The sequence below is a fragment of the Petaurus breviceps genome, unplaced genomic scaffold (assembly GCF_028583685.1).
Source record: "Petaurus breviceps papuanus isolate PSGF00001 unplaced genomic scaffold, PetGlider_PUasm1.0 90769, whole genome shotgun sequence".
Lineage (NCBI taxonomy): Eukaryota > Metazoa > Chordata > Mammalia > Diprotodontia > Petauridae > Petaurus > Petaurus breviceps.
The window spans coordinates 1865646-1887825 of NW_027187341.1; the positions used below are offsets into that span (position 1 = coordinate 1865646).

Sequence of the window (22180 nt, forward strand, 5' to 3'; positions counted from 1 at the left end):
TTCATACTCTTTGCCTTTTTTCTATACTTCTGACCCTTTGCAGTCTGATTCCCAGCCTTCTCATTCAACTGAAACTGCTCTCTCCAAAATCACCAGTGATCTCTTAATTTGCCAGATATTGCCTTTTCTTGGTCCTCATTCTTCTTAACTGGTGCATTTGATACTACTGACCACTCTCTTTGGGTTTTCATGATACTGCTCTCTCCTGATCTCCTTCTACTTGTCTAACTGTTCCTTCTCACTCTTCTTTATTCATTTATCATTCATTGACGACAGCCAGGTGGTTGTAAAACCTGCTCCCACTGGGTGTCCTGACTCTTACCTTGCTCCCTAGCCCAAGAAACTATCCAGGATGATCCTGCCACAGGAAAAACTGTCTAGTTTTCTCCCCAGGTTAGGATGTCAGCTCCTTGAGATTAATAATTGTTAAATCCTTTGTTTTTGTATCCCTGGCATATAGCACAGTCCCTGGCACATTGTAAATGTTTAAGAAATACTTGATAATTTTTGTAGTATTATCTGTAGTATTCAGGTCACATTCCATTCAGAGTTGTTTTTTAATATATAATATAAAGTATTATTCTAAACTTAATTTCTGCCAGACTGCTTTTTAGTTTTTTCAGTTCTTGCCAGATAGAGAGTTATTTTCTAGGCAACTTATGTTTCCAGGTTATTAAACACTAAGTTATTAAATTCAGTTATTTCTAATTATTTCTTGTCTAGCTTGATCTTGAGATTTTAAGAAGGATTTCTTAATTATATTTATGCAGGTATTTAGTGTGCTTTAATAGACTGATTTGTATATACTTCATGTACTTTGTAGTTCTTTTTGGTTGGACTTCCCATTCTATTATTCTTTTGTTTTTGCTATAAAATGTTAATTTTGTCGGTTTATTTTCTAACCTACTGTACTGAGTATATTAGTGTTTGTTTCTTTGCTGATTTTCTGGGATTTTCTATTAAATCTGCATGTCATCAGAAAATAAATTTTTGTTACTTCTGCCTACCTTTATGTCTCATCTCTTTCTTTTGTCTTATTCTTATTTCTAGCCTTCCTACAACTATGTCAAATAACAGATACTTGTTTTAGATAGTTTGGTCGTTTTTTTTTTTTGAAGATTCTTCTATATCCCTACTTTACAGTTTTTAACAAATCAGCATTGTATTTTGTCAAATGTATTTTTTTCATCTATTATACAGAGGTCTTAGAGACTTTCCTTTTTAATTACCCTCCTAATAATGGACTATTTTTGAATTCCTAGTGTAAATCCCATTTGATTATAGTGAAGCATTTTTCCCCAATAAATTATTGTAATTTCTGGTAGAATTTTATTTATAAATTAAAATTTATATTCTTTAATGATATTGATTTGTATTTCCTTTTACTTGTTTTTATCACTTCTTGGTTTAACAATTAGGATTCTGTCTCTCATAAGGAATTTGGTAGTGTTTTCATTCTCAGTTTTTGAAAATAATTTGTGTTTTATGATTATCCGTTCTTTAATAGTTTGAAAGTGACTTTTGTAAATTCATAGTGACATTTCTTTGTTTTTGTTGCTTTGTTGTTTTGTCATTGGTAGCATCTTTACAACTAGTTGAATTTCATTTTACAAAATTATATTACTAAAGATTTCTAATGATTTATTAATTGGATACTTTTTTGTTAATCCTTTTTAATTTCTCATTTGTATTGGCATTTAACTATAACAGATTCTGAGAGTTATTTTATTTCTTTATGATTCTCCCTGTTTAAAAAAAATTTTATTTTCCTCACATTTCTTATTTAAAGGTATGTGTTAGGCTTTTTAAAGAATCAGCTTTTAGTTTTTATCTTTTATCATATTTTGTTTCAAAATTTTCTTTTTCAGATATTCAAGATTCCCTCTTTTGTGTTTATTTTTGTTTGCATGTTGTTTTCCTAATTTTTTAATTGAGTATCCAGCTCATTAATGCTTTCTTTTTTCTTTTTGTTTAATGTATGTTTTTAGGGATATGCTTTTTCCCCCTTGTGTACTACTTTAGCTGCATCCCAGAAATTCTGGTATGTTTTGCCATTATCATTGTCTTCACAATTAGTAACTGTTTATTCTATTTGTTCTTTGAGCCACTTAATATCTAAGATATCTTGATTATGTATTCATTTATGTCTGTCTTTTGCTGGAAGTTCTTATATTGGTTACTATTTTTATTGCATATATTTCTAATTTCTCTGTGCCCTAGTACTTGTTCTTTTTTTGTAACAGTATTGTGAAGAGTTGAGGAAAATGTAAATTTTTTTCATGATCCCATTTATTAGATGCCATAAATCTTTTAGTTCTGCATTCTCTAACAGTATGTTCAGTTCTGCATTTTCCCTTTTGTTTACCCTTCTGCTAGATTTGATCAGCTCCATGAGAAGAACTTTAAGGCTTCCTATTATTTTCTTACTATCTATGTTTTCTTGAACTCAGTTTAGAGGAAGTTTGATGCTATGCCATTTGATGCATATGTTTAATATTGATTTCAACAAGCACTCATTAAGCAGTTGCTACATGCTAGGCACTGTTAGGTGCTGCGGACACAAAGATAAAAATGAAAAGGTCCCTGCTCCATAGCACATCAACTCTAGAATGAGGACATTCAGAGTCTCTTCCAGCTGTACTATGATCCTCATATAAGTATCTATGTATATAAAATAAATATAAGATTTTGTTTCTGGAGAAAATAGCAGCTTGGATGTAGATCTGGAAAGGTCTAATACAGGAAGGGAAGTGTGAACCAAGCTTTTAAGGATACTAGGGATTCTAAAAGGCACAGGTTAGTAGTGAGTACAGTTCAGAAGTGAGGTACAGCCTGGAGAAAAAGGATGGGATATTTGTGTAAGAAAGAGCAAGGATAGGTTAATTGAGCTAAACAATGTATAACGGAGAGTAAGGTATAATATGGCTAGAAAAGTAGTTTGGAGCCAGACTGTGAAGGGCTTTATAGGCCAGAGGAGTTTGTATTTTACTCTAGAAGCAACAGGGAGCCATTGGACTTTATTCAATAGGAGGGTGACATGGACAGACATCCTCTTTAGGAATATCACTTTGTCATCTAAGAATAGGATGTATTATAGAGAGAAGAAATTTCAGAAAGATTCACCAATCTTTTCATAGTTCAGAGGAAATGTGATGGTAACTAGGGTGGTGGGTAGAAGAAGGGTAGAGTTATGCGAGGATGCTGGGGGCAGAACAAATTAGATTTGGCTGCTCACTAGATTTGTGGAGTGAGAGAAAGTGAAGAGTAATGGATGACTGAGGTTGTGGACCGACATGACTGGAACATTGGTGGTGCCCTTTATGAAAATAGAGATGTTTTGAAGAGGGTTGGGCTTTGGAAGAGTGTTAATGAATTCAGTTTTGGACATGTTGAGTTTGAGATGGCTCCAGAACCTCCAGTGTGAAATGTCCAATACACAACTGATGATAAGGGATCCACATTGTGGGAAATGACTGGGGTGAGATATAGGAGATCAGTGAGTCATCTATATAGAGAAGACAGTTGAACCCATGGGAACTGATAAGGACACCAAGATAGTGTAAATAAAGAGGTCTCAGGACAGAGACTTGGGACCAGAGGCAGGATATGGGGGATTAACCAGCAAAGGAGACGATGGGTGGTCAGACAGGAAGAAAACCAAGAAGAGCATCATGAAAACCTAGGGATATGAGCATATGTGAGGGAAAGGGGTCTTAAATCAACAGCACCAAATACTGCAAAGTTCAAAGGAAGAATAAAGTCTGAGAAAAGGCCATCAGTTTTAAGAATCAAGAGATCGGGCCAGCTAGGTTGCGCAGTGAATAGAGCACCGGCCCTGGAGTCAGGAGGACCTGAGTTCAAATTCGGCCTCAGACACATAACACTTACTAGCCATATGACCTTGGGCAACTGACTTAACTCCAATTGCTCTGACCTCCCCCCTCAAAAAAAAACCACCAACAAAAAGAGAATCAAGAGAACATCAGTAACTTTAGAAAGAGTGGTTTTAGTTGAGAAGGCTAGGTGCTAGAGTGCAGTGTGTTAAGAAGTGAGGAATAGGAGAGAAAGTAGAGGTAATAAGTATAGCTAGTTTTTTGTTTGTTTTTTTCCCCTACGAGTTTAGCAGTGGAAGGGAAAAGAAATTATAGGATAGCATAGCTCGAGGATCCTGAATTAATTTTTGTTTTGTTTTAAATAAATGGTGTTGACCAGGGCACCTTTGTTAGACTTTTGAGGAATAAAGCAATTGGCAGACACAGATTGAAGCCCAGGGTGCGGAGACAAAATGCTGAAGGAAGATGAGATTCAGTGTACCAGTACAGAAGTTGGCCTTGCAAAAAGGATGGCCAGGATCTTAATTAGACTGGAATAATGGAGAAGATGATAAAAATGTTGTCAACACATTTTGGGAATGGTGAATGAGGAGGAATTGTAGAACAGGAAAGAGGGAGCTCATGAATCACTTTTTTTTTTTTTTTCATAAACATGAGACAAGATCTTCTGTTGAGAAGTTACAGAAAGAGAAGATGTGAGACTTGCGGGGAAAAGATTTGGAATAGCCTCTGTGGAGACTGGTATATAGAATCAAATTAGGGAACTGTACAAAGATTACCTTGTTATGGGGAGGGACCTCATTTAGTTTACATAAATTCAGTGAACCTAATTGACCCAAGTATGTGACTTTCTTTAGTACTATTCAGCAAGATGAGTAGGCATGGAGACAGACGATGGTAGCATGTAGGTTGGATTCCCTTACTAGTTGTGGAAAGTAGTGCTCATTTAAGAATTGCATTCAGTCTTATTCCTGATATTTACAGGTTTGATTTCATTCAGACCTATGATTTCATTGGCACAGGGAAGTTCTGGTAAGGAAACTTTCTACTAATATGGATCAGTAATTATTCTGTAACTTATAATCTTGGCTGCCTAGCTCAATTATTGGTTAAGTGACTCATCCAGGATAATTTGGCCAGTATGTGAGAGGCAAGACTTAAGTTCTCTGGTTACCCTTCTAGCCCCTTTGCCACATAGCCTCTCATCAGAGTATGCATAAAAATAAATACCAAATCAGATTTGAGCATAAAGATCAGAAGTTAGCATACAGGAACTCCAGACAGGTGTTTATTTTTAAATAATTTTTTGATGTCTTTTGTTTTGACATCACTTCCATTTCCCAATGTATCTTTCTCTCCTGCTCTTCTCAGAATGCTATTTGCCATATTAAAAAATGAAAGGGGGAGTTCAGCAAAACTAAACATATTGAAAACATCTGACATTATGTTGTGTTCTATACCCATATTCCTCACTTTTACAAAGTAGAGAGAATACTTTTCCTATTTTTCTTTTAGGGCCCAGCTAGATCAATATAATTTTGCAGCATTTAAATTGTTTTTTTTTATTTCATTTACACTTTTGTAGTTATTGTGTATATTGTTTTGATGTTTCTTTACCTCACTTTGCATCAACTCATATGAATCTTCCCAGGCTTCTCTGTATTCATCATTTTTCTCATTTTTACAGTAATGTTATCATTTATGTACAACTTCCAGTTGTTTGCTACTACAAAAAGTGGAGTGTGTTCCTAGCAGGATGATCTGTGGGTTAAAGTGTATGGAAATTTTTAGCTATTTTATTTCTGTAATCCCAAATTTGTTTTTAGAATGGCTGGACCAATTCACAGATCTACTAACAATGTAATTAGTATACCTATCTTTCCACACCCCATTCAGCATTGACTGTCACTGTAAGGGTGTAAGGCTTGTAAGGGTGAAACCTCAAAATTATTTTGTTTTCATCTCTTCTGTTGTTAGTGATTTGAAGCATTCTTTCATGTGGTTGTTAGGTTTACAATTCTTTTGAGAACATTTGCTTACAATCTTTTGACCTCTTCTTTGGAAAATTATGTTTTGGTCTTATATTTTTCCATTCCTTGTCTTTGTATCTGAGCCCAAGCTGTTTCAAACAAGTTGTGGAGCAAAAGTAGGATATGAACAAAATTAATTTAACAGACACTTAAGCATGTATTATATTCACTATGCTAGGTCTTAAGAATAGGATAAAATATGACAGTCCGTGCACTTGAGAATACAACAAAAAGAAAGCTGAAAGACCCCAGAAACTGCCCCTCATCCACAAAAGAAAAGTTCCTTGAATATGTTGAAAGTCATAGCTGCCAAAGGCAACATATTTGGAGCAAGGGGGAAAGAAGGAAATGAGCATTTATATAGTAGCTACTATGTGACAGGCACTATGCTAAGTGCTTCTTTACCAGTATCTCATTTGATCCTCACAGTCATTCTGAGGTCGATGCTATTATTGCCCCCATTTTACAGTTGTGGAAACTGAGGCAAACAGAGGTTAAGTGCATACTCCAAGGTCACACAGCTTTTAAGTGTCAGCTGCCACTCTTGAACTCAGGTCTTCCTGACTCCAGGTCCAGTGCTCTTTATCCACTGTACCAAATGACTCTATGAAGATGAGCACAATGTCATTTACAAAATATGACAGGCCTGTATGACTGATGATTTTGAAAAGTATCACTTCACAAAGGGGAAAAAAAAGCATTTGAGGATAAAACAAACCTAAAGAGTTTGTTGTGAAATACATCTAATCAAGGTAGGCCAAGAGCATTTATAGGGAAGATGAAGGAAGAAAAACAAACATACAAAATAGAGCACAATATGCTGGGGGTTTATAATAATTTTATTTATTTTTTTTAATGATAGTGGGGTTTACTACTTTCACACTTTGCCACTTAATATTTAATACATTATGTGAGGAAGTGGAAATGCACTTTAAGATGAAATCAGAAAGAGTAGCTAGACATGATCAAATAACAAGCAGAAGAAATACATGACATTTTAAAGTCACTCAGGAAATGATGTTTGTGATCTTTCAGAGAGGGGAAGGACGATTCCATAGAAAGGAAAATATCAGATGGGTACTTTTGACCAAAAAGAGTGACCAAGAAGACAATAACCACCACAGGTCCATATGCCTGCTTTCTCATTTCTACTTGATCTTCATGAGAATGAACTTTGCATGCATCAAGGGAATTCCTGAAGAAAGTGAGAGAAGAAATATTTGAGCTTTTATAGACACAGGTTACAGAGCTGACAGGAAAAAAAAAAACCCATACTACTATATACTGTTTTATCTTTTTCTTAATTATTTGACTTGGTAGAACAAAATACAGCTTTGAAGGCCCTCTCAGATAACTAAATTACTAAACTCATATCGACAGAACTATGGAAGTACCTTTGTTTAGTGATCCACTCAGTACTGTCATCAATTGTGTTATAAAAGTGGGATGCACTTATCTAAGTCTGCCACTGTCGTGGATGATGCCTGGTTATAGTCCAAGCAAAAAAAAAAAAAAGAATTACTTATTGATAAGGAGGCTCTCCCTCAGCTCCTTTTGATAGGCAAGATTGATTTATTCCCAGAATACTGCAAAATTTCCTCAATGAGATCCACATTAGCACTGTAATCATTTACACTGGAACAATAAAGTGGATCAAAAATACATATTGCCCAGACTATAACATGTAGTTGAATAAGAAGTTTATCAAGTTAGTCCATTAGCGTATACATAACCGTGGAGAGGTGCAGCAGATAGACAATGACCTAGACCTGACCTAGACCCAAAATTGAATGGTTATACATAGCTAACTCTAAGATATTAAGAGGTAATGGAGTCCTAGACTTGAAATCAGGACAACTTGGGTTTGAATCCTGCCTCAGATAATTATGAGCTATATGACCCAGGGCAAATAATCACTGTCACCTCTCTCTGAACCTGTTTCCTCATCTGTCCAGTGGGAATAATAATAGCACCTACTTCACAGACTGGTTGTTAGGAACCAATGAGATGATGTTTGTAAAGTGCTTTGCACATTTTTAAAAGACCTATAAAATGTAACCTCTTAAAGTACTATGTAAATTATTATATTTAAAAAACCAACAATAAGGCCTTACAAACTACTGAGTGATCCTCTACTGAGAATTTAGAGAAAACCTTGCATGGGCCTATTGCAATCTGTAGTACGCATATTGATGATATCCTGAATCTGTTAAAAACTCTTTATTATTAAAATATAATTATACAATATATGCAACTATTTTACAGGTGAGGCAAATTAAAATATAATTTTTATGCTTTTTTAAAATAAAAATTATATTTGACCACTACTAGTACTCTACTAGTACCACTACTCACCAAATTCATCAATGACAGTGAACAACTTACCCCAAGCATATCTTGCTTAAAAAATAAAACTCCCCACCCCAAACCCACCAGAAAATAATTTCCAAGAATACAAACTGCCTTTTTAAAAAGGAATCTTAATTTTTGTCTCAACTATGTTTCAGAAATAGCACCTGAACCTTAAAAGTTACCTTCCTTCTCCCTTCAGTCCTCTACTTAGACCTCTGGGGTGATTGCCTACTGAAACCCCACGAAGATTTAGCTGCCACTTGGTGTAGTGAGGAAGTAATCTTCCAGATTTTTCCTCACAGCCACAAAATTCACAAAAACACAAAGCCAGCTTTACAAGAAATCTTCCTATACTGTCAAAATCAGATCTAACATCACCACCACCCCACCACCCCTAAACCACATGCTTCATGTTCCCTGTAATTCTATTCAGGATATGCTGGATTTGGTGCAGCTCATTGCGGTCAGGCCGGCAGCTGGGGGTGATTTCCAACACATAATCCGGGCCGTATTCTGTGAAAAATTCATGATCTGGGATCTCAGAAGAGAGTGTTCTCCCCAAGACGACCCCAGTCAGATATGTCCAGCATCGGGCTGTGTTAGCAAGGTTGTAGCCCCCTCCTCCCAAGATGAGGGTGGCCAGCTGCCACTGAAGGATGTATGTAAGACACTTCCCGAGTCCCACTGGAGTCAAATTAAAGGAGCACATGGGGTCCCCAGCTATGGTGTCGGCTCCTAACTGTAAAACCACTGCTTTGGGGTTGAAGGCTACATAGACTTCCTTGAGGACACTTTTACAGATCTGATAATACTTTTCATCTCGTATGCCATCCTGAATGGGCACGTTGACGCTATAGTACCTTCCCTTCCCGAGACCCACATCGGACACATCGCCAGTTCCCGGAAAAAACCCTGGAGAGAATTTATGCAGAGACACAGTCATGACTTTGGAAGTGAAACTGAAAGCATCTTCGACGCCATCTCCGTGGTGGAGGTCCAGGTCCACGTAGAGAATGCGGTCAAACTTCCTCCTCAAATGCAGGATGCCCAGGACGGCGTCGTTGAGGTAACAGAAGCCTGAAGCTTCATCCTTCTTGGCGTGGTGCCAGCCTCCGGCCCAGTTAATGGCTATGTTACTTTTCCCGTCAATCAGGCACTGGGCCGCCGTGATGGTGGCGCCCCCCACTGCGGCCGCGTAGTCGAATATCCCCTCTGTGCTGGGGCAGTCGTAGCCCAGGCCGAATTCCACCGAGTCGGGGTGCTCGTCATCCCCTTCCTCACTGACCTTCTGGAGGTGCTGCAGATAGGCGTCCGTGTGGAAGCTGGCCATCTCCTCCATGGAAGCCACCTTCGGCTTCACTACCCTCATTTCCTTCAGCAGTTCATAGGCTTCAATCAGGGAATGCACCATGCTGGCCCGCTTGGGCACCTTGGCCAGCGAGTCACAAGTGCGGACGTACTCGGGGCTATAGATGTAGACGGGGGGCAAAGGCGGCTGCCGCGGAGGGGGCGCGGGCTCCTCCGCCTCCTGCATGGCCCACCCTCACCCAAGCCCGGGCCCCTGCGGACGCTCGAACCTTAGGCGGCCAGAGGCGCTCCGAACGCAGCCACTGAGGATGCTGCTGGCGGCACTGCCACTGCTCCTCCGCGCTGCTGCCACCGCCGCCGCCGCCGCTCTCTCTGCCTCTACCTTGGCTTCCGCCGCTGCTACTGCCTCTTCCGCTGCCGCAGCTTCCGCCGCCGCGGCCCGGGCGCCCCCCAGCCCTCACCGCGCAGCCGCTTCCGACGCTGCAGGGAGAGAGGGAAGGAGGGACTGGCGCGAGAGGCCGGCGATGCCGTGGAGCTAGAAAAAGACTGGCTCCCGGAGACAGCCCCAGCCCCCTCCACAGATACGCTGGGGGTGCCTTCCTGGGAAGCGGAAAGGGCGTGTCCGTGGGCTTTAAAGCCCGCCGAGATCTGGCCGCGGCAGCCTTTGTCTGTAAGCCCACCTGATCTCCTTGTACTTGGGCTGCTTCAGATCGGCCGCCCAAGGCTGCCTTGCAGAGAGAGAGGTGTTCCCCAGACCGCCGCGGTGCTGCTGGCCAAGCCCACGGGGCCGAGCCGCCGGCCTGCCCGCCTGTGGGATTTAGAAGGTTGATGGAAACAAACTACACAATTTCAGCTAGAACTTATGCTTGGGAGCAGTGGTAGTTAGCCACATCTAACCACGCAGTGAGGGTAGCAAGCCCAGTCTTCAGTTTGCTGTAATGAGTTTATTTATCCTGACAAAAATGAGTTCTTTGGCTCAGATGAGCCCTCACACTTCCCCTAAAGCACATGAAATTAGTTTATCCCTTCCCCTGGTTGTGCAGTTCATTGTAGAAGTGCTGTAAGAGGGTGAACCTGTAATCTCCAAAAATGTGGTGCTCCGTAATCACAGTCTCTGGTTTGCCATGGGAGCTGAATCTTCATGGTGTTTGTGCTTAATTTAAAAAGAAAAAAAAGTGACTCCACTAAGATAACTACTGTAAATCTGAGCCAGCTAATACATATCCTTTGTCTATCAAATAACATATGGGTACATTTTTAACTGATTTCCATGCCCTGAGAGAAGTTCTGTCATTATATATATGCTTAATAATATGTAAATACAGCCTACTTTTATTAAAAAGCAAATTGGACTATCCAAATCAAGACAATAAAGATGCTACTTATTTTTACTTACTAGTTTTTCATAAAACGGATGGGCTAGAAATCTTGCCTGAGAAGGTTCTCAATTTTTTTTAATGAATTATATAACCTTAACATTAAAAACAAGTATAATCAATTAAACTTGTTTTAGTATTGTATTTTGAGAAAAAAAGACAAAATTTGGTAATTGGATGTATGAGATAGAGAGGGATTAGAGACTGCATCAGTGTTATGAACATGAGTGACTGGAAGGATACTCAATAGTAGGGGGGGAGGGAATGAAGAGGAAAGGTTTACAGGGAAAATTAATAGGTCCTGTTTTTGGATATTGAGTTTGAGATGAGTATTCAGTTCAAAATGCAAGTCTTAAAATTCGGTTTTGGATTAAAAATATTCACCTTTATCAATGTTCAGCAGCATAGGAAAATTAATATAGGCTATAAATACAGACATAGTATCCAATGTAATTTATGTTTGGGTGATTTATTAAAGTTCAAAAGGAAACCTCTTAGAGAATTTGGTTTAGTATAATTGGAACATAACAAAATTGTCATTTTGGTATATAAGGCACTGTTGTTAGCTTTTTACTAACACATGGTTCCACATAATATTTTTGACCTACAAATTGAATTGTCACATTATGAAGTCTGCTATGTAATTACAGTGTTCACCATGGTTAAAGAGTTTAGAAGAATGACTAAAACACATAATTACTATATCCAAGGAAGATCATACTAACTGATTGTTATTTACAATGTAAAAGAAAAGGGAAAATTTTAAAAGTTTTGGGTTGCTTAACATTTCATGAACAGCAGTACAGCTGAGTTGAAAATTTCTGAATCTAAGATTAGAAAAATTTGTATTTTATTTATTGCTACTTTTACTAAAATTTGAAGGTCTCAGAGCTCCAATTGTATTACTGATTTACTGTCAAAAAATCTACAGCCTCTGCCTCTGAAAACTTCCATAAAGCTGTTATTATGAAAAATGCCTGAATTAAATCAGCACATGATATTAAACCACTCTGAATCATTGGGGAATTTGATTAATTAGCATTAACAACAGCATCATTTTTCTGCTGTATATAGTAGCCTGAACCAAGGGAAAATAATTTCAGTCTTCTACTATTGACTATTTTAGATCTATAAATTTTGATTTCCATTAATAAGTTCTCCCTGCATAGAATGCTGAAGCATCACTTTGAATTCTTTTTATTCAAATATCTTTGAACTTAAAACATTACTTGACTATATTCCTCTTTCAGAATTTTACTACAAGTCAACCTTCCTCATGAAATCTTCCCAGATTAATTCACCAATCTCCTAACATTCTTGACCCTAGAATCATAGAATCATAGGTTTACAGTTGGAAGAGACCTTCAAGGCAACCCAGTCCAATCCCTCACTATGCAAATGAAGGAACTGATTCAGAGTTGAAACAGGTAGTGAGAGAGCTGAGTTAAGAACCTGGGTCCTCTGACTCCCAGTATAGTACTCTTTCCTCTCTACTATGCCACATTTATTCAGAGTACTATAAATTTAATTTTTCTTTCTTTTGTAAGTGATACAGTTTTTTGATATGTATTTGTCCTAGTTCACATTCAGATTGTACATACCATGCCTGTAGATGCCTATAAATGCTTTGATGATATCTAGTAATAATCACTTCTGCTAGTATCGAAGGGCAACAGAGCCATAAATGCTCCATAATATAACATTATCATATGTCCGTAAACATATTATCCAGTCTACTCTTGAGGCTGATCTCATTCTCCATATTCCTATATTTACACAAGTAGAGATTAGGACCATTTTAGCCAAGGGTTTCCTGAGATATACGTTTCTCTTAGTTTTTGAGAAATACTTGGAATAGAAAATAATCTTCATTTAAATACTTGATAGTATCTACCTAATCATCTTGCTAAAGCTGGTAAGTTAAAATACCACATTCCTAGATACTTTTAAATTGATAAGGTATGACCAGTATAAGCTTTATTATTTCCCAATAAAACTGATACCATTAGTTCTACAAACTGTCAAGATTCTAGGATTTCCCTACATTATGGCTCCAAGACTTGAAATGACCAAGGACTGGGTTTTGGTTTTTTGTTTTGTTTTTTAATGATGGAAGCAATTAACTTTGGATCAGGTATTGCTGTATATATAAAGGATCTGGGAAATAAAACCTATATAGCAAATACCATATATAATGTATTTATGTGGTACAATAAAAATATATCTTTATGCTTTATATCATTTACAGCTTTATGGTTTTAAAAGCATTGTACTTATCTTGTATTTGAGGCTCTAACATTGGCTCCCTCATAGTTCAGATTTGATGTTGAGATGAAATGAGGCACTTGTGAGTCATTGAACATTTAAACAAAGGTTTATGTTACCCTAATAGCAAGAATGTACAAAAAGGACACAGTGACATTTAGCATCTTTGGCCACAAGCCTGTGGTCTGGAGATGCAGTCTGGTCATTAGGTCATAACTTGTGTTATTTGTGTGGTGTTAGGCATCTACCAAGTCTGAGAGGCCCAGCCTATCCACAGTTGGGATTTATTATAGCCCTAGATGACCAAAACACTTTCAGTGAAGCTAAGGCAAATAAAGTCCTAGGGAAAAAAAAGTCCCAGGTTACCCCATGTTAGCTGTGGGTATGAAAATAAAGCCAAGTATGGGAAGCTGAATTCAATCAAGTTCTGATGGCAGTTTTGTCTTATCACATCTCATTTGATGCTTAGCCACAATCATTATTGTGGAAGTAGGTATTATTATTCCCACTTTACAAATGAGGAAACAGGCTGACCAAAATTAAGTGACTTACCTTTTATTGATCCTAAGAATTAGCACAAATGTGAAGTTTAGTTTTGTTATCTATAATAAAGTAAGTTTTATCTTATGTGCTGTCAGCTGGACTGAACTGGCCTCTAAGCTGTGGGCAGCCAGAGTCCAAACAGAACAAACTAGAGATGAGAGTCAGGAATCAAACAGAGGCTTAATTTCAAAGTTAGGGAAATGGCTTGCAAGCAAAGAGGGATCTAGACACATGTACTGGGGCCCTGCCCCTAGAGGAGGAGGCAGTAAGGGGAGACCTCAGTACTTATACCCGTAGCTATACAGTGGGCTTCAGCTAATGACAATGAAGGGTAATAATGAGAGAAGTTTGATTCACAGCAGGGCTTTATGACCGTAATGCAAGTACTTGTCCAGTGCTTGTCCAAGCTCAGAGAACACTGGGTGCTGGTCAAAGCAATACAATAATTATATGATTTTACCAGAGGGAGAGTGCAAAGGATTATTGTTTTACCAAGCTCAGGGCACAGCCTGCTTGCTGGGCTAGAAAACAGGGTGTCGCCTAATATCTTAACAATGCTAAAAAATGGCAGTTATATTTTAAAACAATTTTAAAATAAGAATTTTAAAATATTTAAAGGGGAGAGGATATCATTTGTCAAAATAGATGATAGTAATTCTTATACATCTCTGTTTTTATAATAAAAGCTTGTTTTGAAAAGTACGTTTCATGGGGCAGCTGGGTGGCACAGTGGATGTGGATAGAGCAGTATCCCCTGAGTCAGGAGGATCTGAGTTCAAATGTGATCTTAGATAGGTAGATTAGCTTTGTGACCCTGGAAAAGTCACTTAACCCTGATTGCTCCTAAAAAGAAATTGCATTTCATTATTTACCATAGTAGACTTCATGAGTTAGCAATGATTTTAGAATTTTGAGTTGTTATAGGCTTTGAATATCAATTCTTCCCCTTCTCTCACAGTTCTGCCACTAGAAAAGCATAGTTTGAAAGGAAGGTCTAATTACAGTAGAGTTTTGATCCCCTCATACACAATGTTAACCATGCTAGAATTCAGTTGTGACACTGTTGTAACTAAAAAGGCACTGATTGTGTTTTTAGACATGTTCTGAACAGAATTATGCATTTGGATGATGTCAAATGGTCCTACTACAAAGTTCAGAAATGCCCTGGATAATTCTAATATGAAATGCTAATTATTTTCAGTGGAATGTAAATAAGGTGGAACCAAGACTTATTTTCAATGACTAGGGAAAGCTGGTGTTCTATAAGCAGAGAGAGAGCAACAAGGATATTCATTAGGAAAAACATAGTTGACAAGCAGCTAATGCACACTGGCTTGGACGTCTATTTATATATTCTTTTATTTTTACTTGTTATTAGTGATAAATTGCTTTTGAAAAAAAGTCTAGTGAGGATTTGGAAATGATAGCTGCTGAATTCTGCCAAGATAGGTAGAATATCTGTAGTCTTTTTCTACCTTCCCTTCCTTCTACCTACAAAATATAATTTTCACATGAAAATAATTGAAAATGCAATCATTTGCAGGACTGTAGATCTAACCATACCAGACCCCTAACCTATCAGACCCCAACTGAAACAAATCCAGCTGTATTTCAGATGTGATGTTTACACTTAGACACACAGTTTCAGAATTTTACTGTATTTTTTCCTATTACAGTAATTAAACTATTTCAACCTAAAATAGTTAAATTATTCAGAGGTGTTGTTTATGATGTAGAAAAATGTACTAGGAGAAGGAAGAAACAGAATGATTTCATCTTTTTGGGAAATTTTTGTTTTAGGATCGTAGTGTATGTAAATTTAAAATAGTAAAATTTCTAATTTGTGATGACTAAATGAAATAATGCCTGTAGATAAGGCTTTACAAAACCTTGAAGTGCTACATAAATGCTATTAATAGTAGTCATATTAGTATTCAAAATAAGTTCATTTTGTGTTAGCTTAAGATTTGGAATTATAGTCATCTTCAGGTAAAGAGTTCCTTCAATGGCTCTAACTGAAAGAGGAAATACATCTTCTCTGTTCTTACTGTTAAGCTGAGCTGAGCACACAGAAAATGTGAACAGATTTCTTTGTAGAGTTAGTGCCACAGCAAAAAAGCTTGTTTCAGAACCCCCAGGAACCTCCTTGATTCAGTATTCCCTGTTTCTCACAATAAGCCTGGCTGGCTAAGCTTAGCTAATGATAGGTCTGGGCTCCCTTTGACCTTCAAGCTAGATTCACTGGCTTATATTGGTGACAATGCTAACACTGGGCAATAATCATAGATCAAAAAAATGAAAGGGACCTGAAAGGCCATCTAATCACCTCATTTTACAGAGGAAAATGAGCTCAACTGAGGAAGTTAAGGTTTGTCCAAGATAATTCAGGTGGAATTTGAACCCAGGTTCTGACTCTAACATCAGTGGTCTTTTTAACTAAAGTATGGGGAGAACCTATAATGTTAATAAGCACAAAATCTCAGAAATGGAACCTTTTTTTTTTTTTGCTTTTTGGAGGGGAAAGGCAGAAAGGGGAAAGGAAAAAATTGGGAATTTGCATGCTCACATTTTTACACAAAGAACCAAGTATTATTTGTAATATATGATTGTACATGTATAGCCTATATCAGATTGCATCAAAATCTTGTAAAAGTGAATCTCGAAAACTATCTTACATGTAATTGGGGAAAAAATACTATTGAATGTAGGTGGGGGGAGAAATAAATGTAATGTTGACCTTGCAATATTTTTCCACTGCTAGGCTAAAATAACTTGAAAACCAGTCTTCTAAACCAGCTTTAGTAATCCCCACTTTCTTATTTGACCACCAAAGAGCTAGAAACAATAGATAGATGTAGCCTCTCAGAAGAATTCTGAGACTGATTAACAAGATTTAGTTTTCATTGCATTATATTCCAGTAAGTGTTAAGTACTTTGACCCTTTAAATCTGGGTACTTTTTTCTCTCAGAAATAAATGTTAGTTCTGGTAAGCCTGTTGCTTCCACATTAAAAATGTGTCTATCCTGTTATCTACCTCCTTTGATTATTTTCTTCAAAACATCAGCGTACTTAACTACTGCATCTGCATTGCACTGGGCACTTTCTCTGTTAATTTTAATGTGCAGTTGAACTCCGTTTTTAAAGTGATCAAATCAACAATTGCTGTAAAAGTTTCTTCACTGTCCACATTATTTCTATTTTCTTTCACTGCCTTAATTAAACTTGAAACTTTTGTGTGAACAAAACTCTGCTAAGAATGCATTTTTATTGCAATCTTTATACCTGTTTCTTTTTTCTCTCTTTTTTAATTTTTAGTTTACATCATTCATTTCTACAAGATTTTGAGTTACAAATTTTCTCCCCATTTTTCCCCTACCCACCACCCAAAAACAGTGATCCCACAGAATATCCCCTCCTGCAATCTGCTCTCTCCCATATCTTCCCCCATACCCCCTCCAACTTTCTAGTACAGCATGGTGGATCTCTATGCCCCAGTGCCTGGATATCTTATTTCCCAGTTATATGTAAAATTATATATATATATATATATTTTTTTTTTATTTGATTTTAAAACTTTGAATTCCAGATTCTTTCCCTTCCTCCCTCTTCACCCACCCTTACTGGGAAGATAAGCAATTGAATATAGGTTGTACATGTGTAGCTATATAAAACATTTACATAGTGGATATACTGTGAAAGACTGACTATATTTCCCTCCATCCTATCTCACCCGACTTTTTTTGTTCTCTACTTTGATCCTGTCCCTTTTCAAAGGTGTGTGCTTCAAACTTCCCTCCCCCTTCCCCCCGACCTCCCTTTCATCGGCCCCCCTCTTATCCCCTTCTCCCCTACTCTCCTGTAGGGTGAGATACCCTATTTAGTGTGTATGTCATTCCCTCCCTAAGCCAAATTCAATGAGAATAAGGTTGACTCATTCCCTTTTGCCTTCCTGTTCTTCCCCTCTATTGTAACACCTCTTCTATATGAGATAATTTACCCCATTCTGTCTCTCCCAATCTCCTCTCATTATATTCCTCTCTCACCTCTTAATTTCACCTTTTAAGTATCATCCCTTTCTATTAAATTGGTCCTGTGCCCTCTATCTATGTATACCTGTAAAGATATATACACACATTCACATATGTATTCATACGCCTATATACCCTCCTATATAGACATATATATGTATGTGTGTGTGCGTATATATATATTCCCTTAAACTATTCTCATACTGAGAAAAATTTCATAAGTTACAATTACCGTTTTTCCATGTAGGAATGTTAATAGTTCAACTTTGATAAGTTCCTTATGGTTTCTTTTCGCTGTTTACCTTCTCGTGCTTCTCTTGCTTCTTGTATCTGAATGTCAGATTTTCTATTCAACTGTGATTTTTTTCATCAAAAATGCTTGGAAATCTCAGCAATGCAGTGAGATAAGTCAATCCCAAAAGACTTATGATGGAGAGAAAAATGTGCATCCAGAGAAAGAACTAAGTTTATATCCAGGTGGAAGCAAAATACCTGATCTTTTTTGTTCTCTTATTTGGTTTTATGTCCTCTTTACCATTTTTCATTCCAGCTGGTACAATCCGTCCTTATAACCTGACCAATGTATAATGTGAAAGTATTTACAGATCCCATACTTGACTATAAGCCGCCATGGGGGAGAGGGGAGGGAGGGGGATAAAATGTGAAATTCAAGGAATTGTGGAATTGAATCCTGTAAACTAAAAGGAAACAAACAAATTAATAAAAAAAAAATTCTTGGAAGTCCTCTATTCCACTGAATGACCATATTTTCCCCTGAAACATGATACTCAGTTTTGCTGGGTAGGTGATTGTTGGTTTTAATACCAGCTCTTTTGACCTCCAGAATATCATATTCCAAGCCCTTTGGTCCCTCGGTGTAGAACCTGCCAGATCCTGTGTTATCCTGATTGTGTTTCCACAATATTCAAATTGTTTCTTCCTGGCTGCTTGTAATATTTTCTTCTTGATCTGGGAACTCCAGAACTTGGCTATAATATCCCTAGGAGTTTTCTTTTTGGGATCTTTTTCAGGAGGTGATCAGTGGATTCTTTCAACCTCTATTTTGCCCTCTGGTTCTAAAACGTCAGGGCAATTTTCCTTGAGAATTTCAGAAGGATTCTTTTTTTGTTCATGGCTTTGAGGTAGTCCAATAATTTTTAAATTATCTCTCCTGGATCTATTTTCCAGGTCAGTGGTTTTTCCAATGAGATATTTCCTTCTATTTTTTCATTTGTTTGGATCTGTTTAATAATATCTTGATTTCTCATAAAGTCACTAGCTTCCATTTGATCCAATCTAATTCTGAAGGATGATTCTCTTCAGTGAACTTTTGAGATTCTTTTTCCATATGGCAACTTTGGCTTTTTAAAGCATTCTTCTCCTCATTGCCTTTTTGAGCCTCTTTTGCCATTTGAGTTAGTCTATTTTTTAAGGTGTTATTTTCTTCAGTCGGGTTGTTGACTCATTTCATAATTTTCTTGCATTATTCTCATTTCTCTTCCCAATTTTTCCTCCACTTCTCTTATTTGGTTTTCAAAATCCTTCTTAGACTCCTCTATGGCCTGTATCTAGCTAATATTTTTCTTGGAAGCTTTTGGTTCAGGAGTTCTGACTTTGCTGTCTTCCTCCTGTTCCATTCTTTGATCCTTTTTGTCCCCAGAATAGGAGTGTAAAGTTGGATTGCTGTGCTTGCTTTGCTTCCTTTTCTTGCTCATATTGCCACTCAATTACCTGACTTTTGATCTTTTTGCCATAGTAGAACTCTGCTATCAGAGAGGGGAGCTTTGTCCCAAATTGCTGGGGTTTTCTCAGCTGTTGGAGGTATTAGTTGGGTGCCCTGTCTAAAGCCTCCACATGCTCTGGCAAGCTGGTCACACATCCCAGGACCTCCACCCTAGACAGCAATCCAGATCCAAGCAGGTTAAAGCAAGTGCCATTACCCCTCAGACTGGTCACTTGGTCCCCCTACAATCTGCAGGCCAGGAGCTCTGAAGCAGCCACGTGGTGGTGGCTGCACATCCAAAGAGCCTCAGCCTCTTCTCCTTCCAGGGGGTAAAGGCCAGACCGTACTCCTGGACTCCCAGTTCCCACAGTCCACACTGCACTGACCTCTCACTTTGTCCTTAGCATCTATGGGTTGATAATTCTGGAAATTGTCACAGCTGTTGGTGATCTGAAGTCCCTCCAGAGGGTGGCTAGTCAGGCCACCCAGAGGCTAAAACCTCAGGCTCATGCAGGGCTGGACTGAGCTCCTAGAGTGCTGTGCTGGCAGCTTCCTGCCAGTCTGCCAGGCTGTCTTCAGCGGGAAGTTAACTTCTCTCTGTCATTTTGTGGGTTCTGTAGCTCCAAAATTTGTTTAGAGTCATTTTTTACATGAATTGAAGGAGATAGGAGTGGGAGTTGCCTGGAAGTCCTGTTTCTACCTTTAAACTGTTTCTTGTAATTGCTTGCAAACCACAAAAAGCTGGTGGAACTTTGCCATTTTCCTTTGTTTTGCTTGTATGTTTTATAATATTCTGTACTATTTATTTGGGCAGTCTATCATCTCATCCTTTTTAGAGTTACTATGACCATTTTTATGCTATTCAATTACATCAAATTTTGTAATAAAGTAAAGTGTCCTCCCTCCCTTCCCTCCACCATCTCTCTGCTCTGGCAGTGTTTCCATATGACCTGTTTTTCCCTTTGTCTTTTAAAGTGCTCTTTAAAAAAACTAATACAACTATTACTGATATGGTTTGAAGTAGCATATTACATCCATATGCAATAATAAGTAAGTGCAGACTGATGGCAGAGCAATGTTTTAAAATCCTCAACTAGTTCACAAGTGTCACATTCACCAATCAGATCTGGTATTTTGTAATTCACATTAAATTGAATTTCTTCTTTGAATTCATGAGTTATAACCCAGTTGTGTAAGCATGAAGAATGATGGTTATTGCACTCAAGGAGTTTACATTCTAATTTGGTAAGCACATACAAGGGAGCTAGAAAGCTGGAAGAAGGAGAAAGTACCCAGAAGAGGGTATGGTGGTCAAATTCTGAGAGTCAGAAAGGAACAGAGAGATGAATGAAGGCTGACTGACCTGGGCCTTTCCTCAAAATCATAGTTCCAAGAGTATCCTCTTTCATTTGAGGAGGGTATCCTACTGGGTCAGAGGAATCTTCCAGCATGAGAAGATTTTAGGGGTAAAGGGATCTTCTAGGGTAAAGTACGGAGTCAGAAGTGGAGCGAGGAGAGTAGTGAAGGTTAGTTTTTAGATAATCCTTGGTATTAGAAAGTTTGATTTAGTAGTTATTTAAAGAAAATATTGAATGGAGTCATGACCAGTCCACCACACCACACCACATCCAGCCCTCATCATATATACTTGGGGTATTAGAATCTCAGTCTCTCAGCCAGAGATCAGACCTTTTAACCAGAAATGTGGGGAACAGAAAAAAAAATAAAACCACAAATGCAATGAAAAAAAAAGAATAATACGATTCAATAATAGTAAGTTGAATAAGGACAAATATGCTAAAAATGAAAGAAAGTAAAACTACAAATTCAATGAAAAAAAGGAATAATCAGATTTAATAATAGTAAATTCAATAAGGGCAAATATGCTAAAAATATATGTGTGTCATTTTAATAAATGCAGCCATACTTGTTTAAGTATGTTGCATTGGCAAATTATATACATGTGAGAAGTGGTATAAAGGCATTTTCAAGGACTTATGTGACTGTAAATAACAGATGGGCAAGCCAAGTATTACTATGTTGTCCACAAAATATTAAAAGGATTATTCTAATATACTGAATAAATCCTCTATGGAAGATTTACAAATTGTGTAGATAAGAATTACCCAAGATAAGAAGGCCTGGAGAGGTTGGGATCTGCAGTAATAAAGGGAGTACCTGTATCAGTGCTATCATAGTACTTTGAAGTACAAAGGCAAGATGTTCGTTTTTACCAGGCTCTGTGATTCTCATGTGACTCCTGAGTGCTCTTTGTAGGAGAGATTACAAATTTTGCTGAATATGCATTTGGTACCTGCAAACCCAGGCACTACCCCCTGGATGCACCAAGTATCTCTACAAACAATATTGGGGGCGGGGCGGCCAGGTAGCACAGCGAGTAAGAGCACCGGCTCCAGTGTTGAGAAGACCTGGAGATCTAATCCTGGGCTCAGACACTTAGCACCCACCCAGAAACACCTGGCCGTGTAACCTTGAGCAAGTTACTTAACCCCAATTGCTTAGGGGTGGCCAGGTGGCTCAGCGAGTAAGAGCACCAGCTCCAGTGTCGGGATGACCTGGATCAAATCCAGGCTCAGATACTGTAATGTAATGCCAAGGAAAGGCAACTTCCCAGGTTCAAAATACCAGCATAGGTGCTCTCTATTTTATTCAGTGACAAACCAAGAACAGAGAAGATCAAAACATGATGACATCATTCAA

General features: G+C 37.9%; 2 protein-coding genes across 4 annotated transcripts in view; one reads left to right on the plus strand and one right to left on the minus strand.

Moving 5' to 3' along the window:
• The window catches only part of DIAPH3 (diaphanous related formin 3), a 516072-nt gene that overhangs the window by 419875 nt on the left and 74017 nt on the right, over nt 1–22180 (plus strand). The window lies entirely within an intron of this gene.
• HDAC8 (histone deacetylase 8) lies at nt 6682–9953 on the minus strand. Of its 2 annotated transcripts, XM_069068621.1 has the most exons (2): nt 9076–9949; nt 6682–7058 (listed from the first exon to the last, which is right to left on the minus strand). In XM_069068621.1, exons 1-2 carry the CDS (start codon nt 9747–9749, stop codon nt 6806–6808), a joined length of 927 nt encoding a protein of 308 aa, XP_068924722.1. In that variant the 5' UTR covers nt 9750–9949; the 3' UTR covers nt 6682–6805. The 2 variants fall into 2 exon arrangements, with proteins under 2 accessions (XP_068924722.1, XP_068924721.1); XM_069068620.1 differs by lacking the exon at nt 6682–7058 and having other exon boundaries at nt 7151–9953.

Coding starts and splice junctions, on each gene's coding strand:
- HDAC8 (XM_069068620.1), bottom strand. CDS start 9,749: ATGCAGGAGGCGGAGGAGCCCGCGCCCCCTCCGCGGCAGCCGCCTTTG.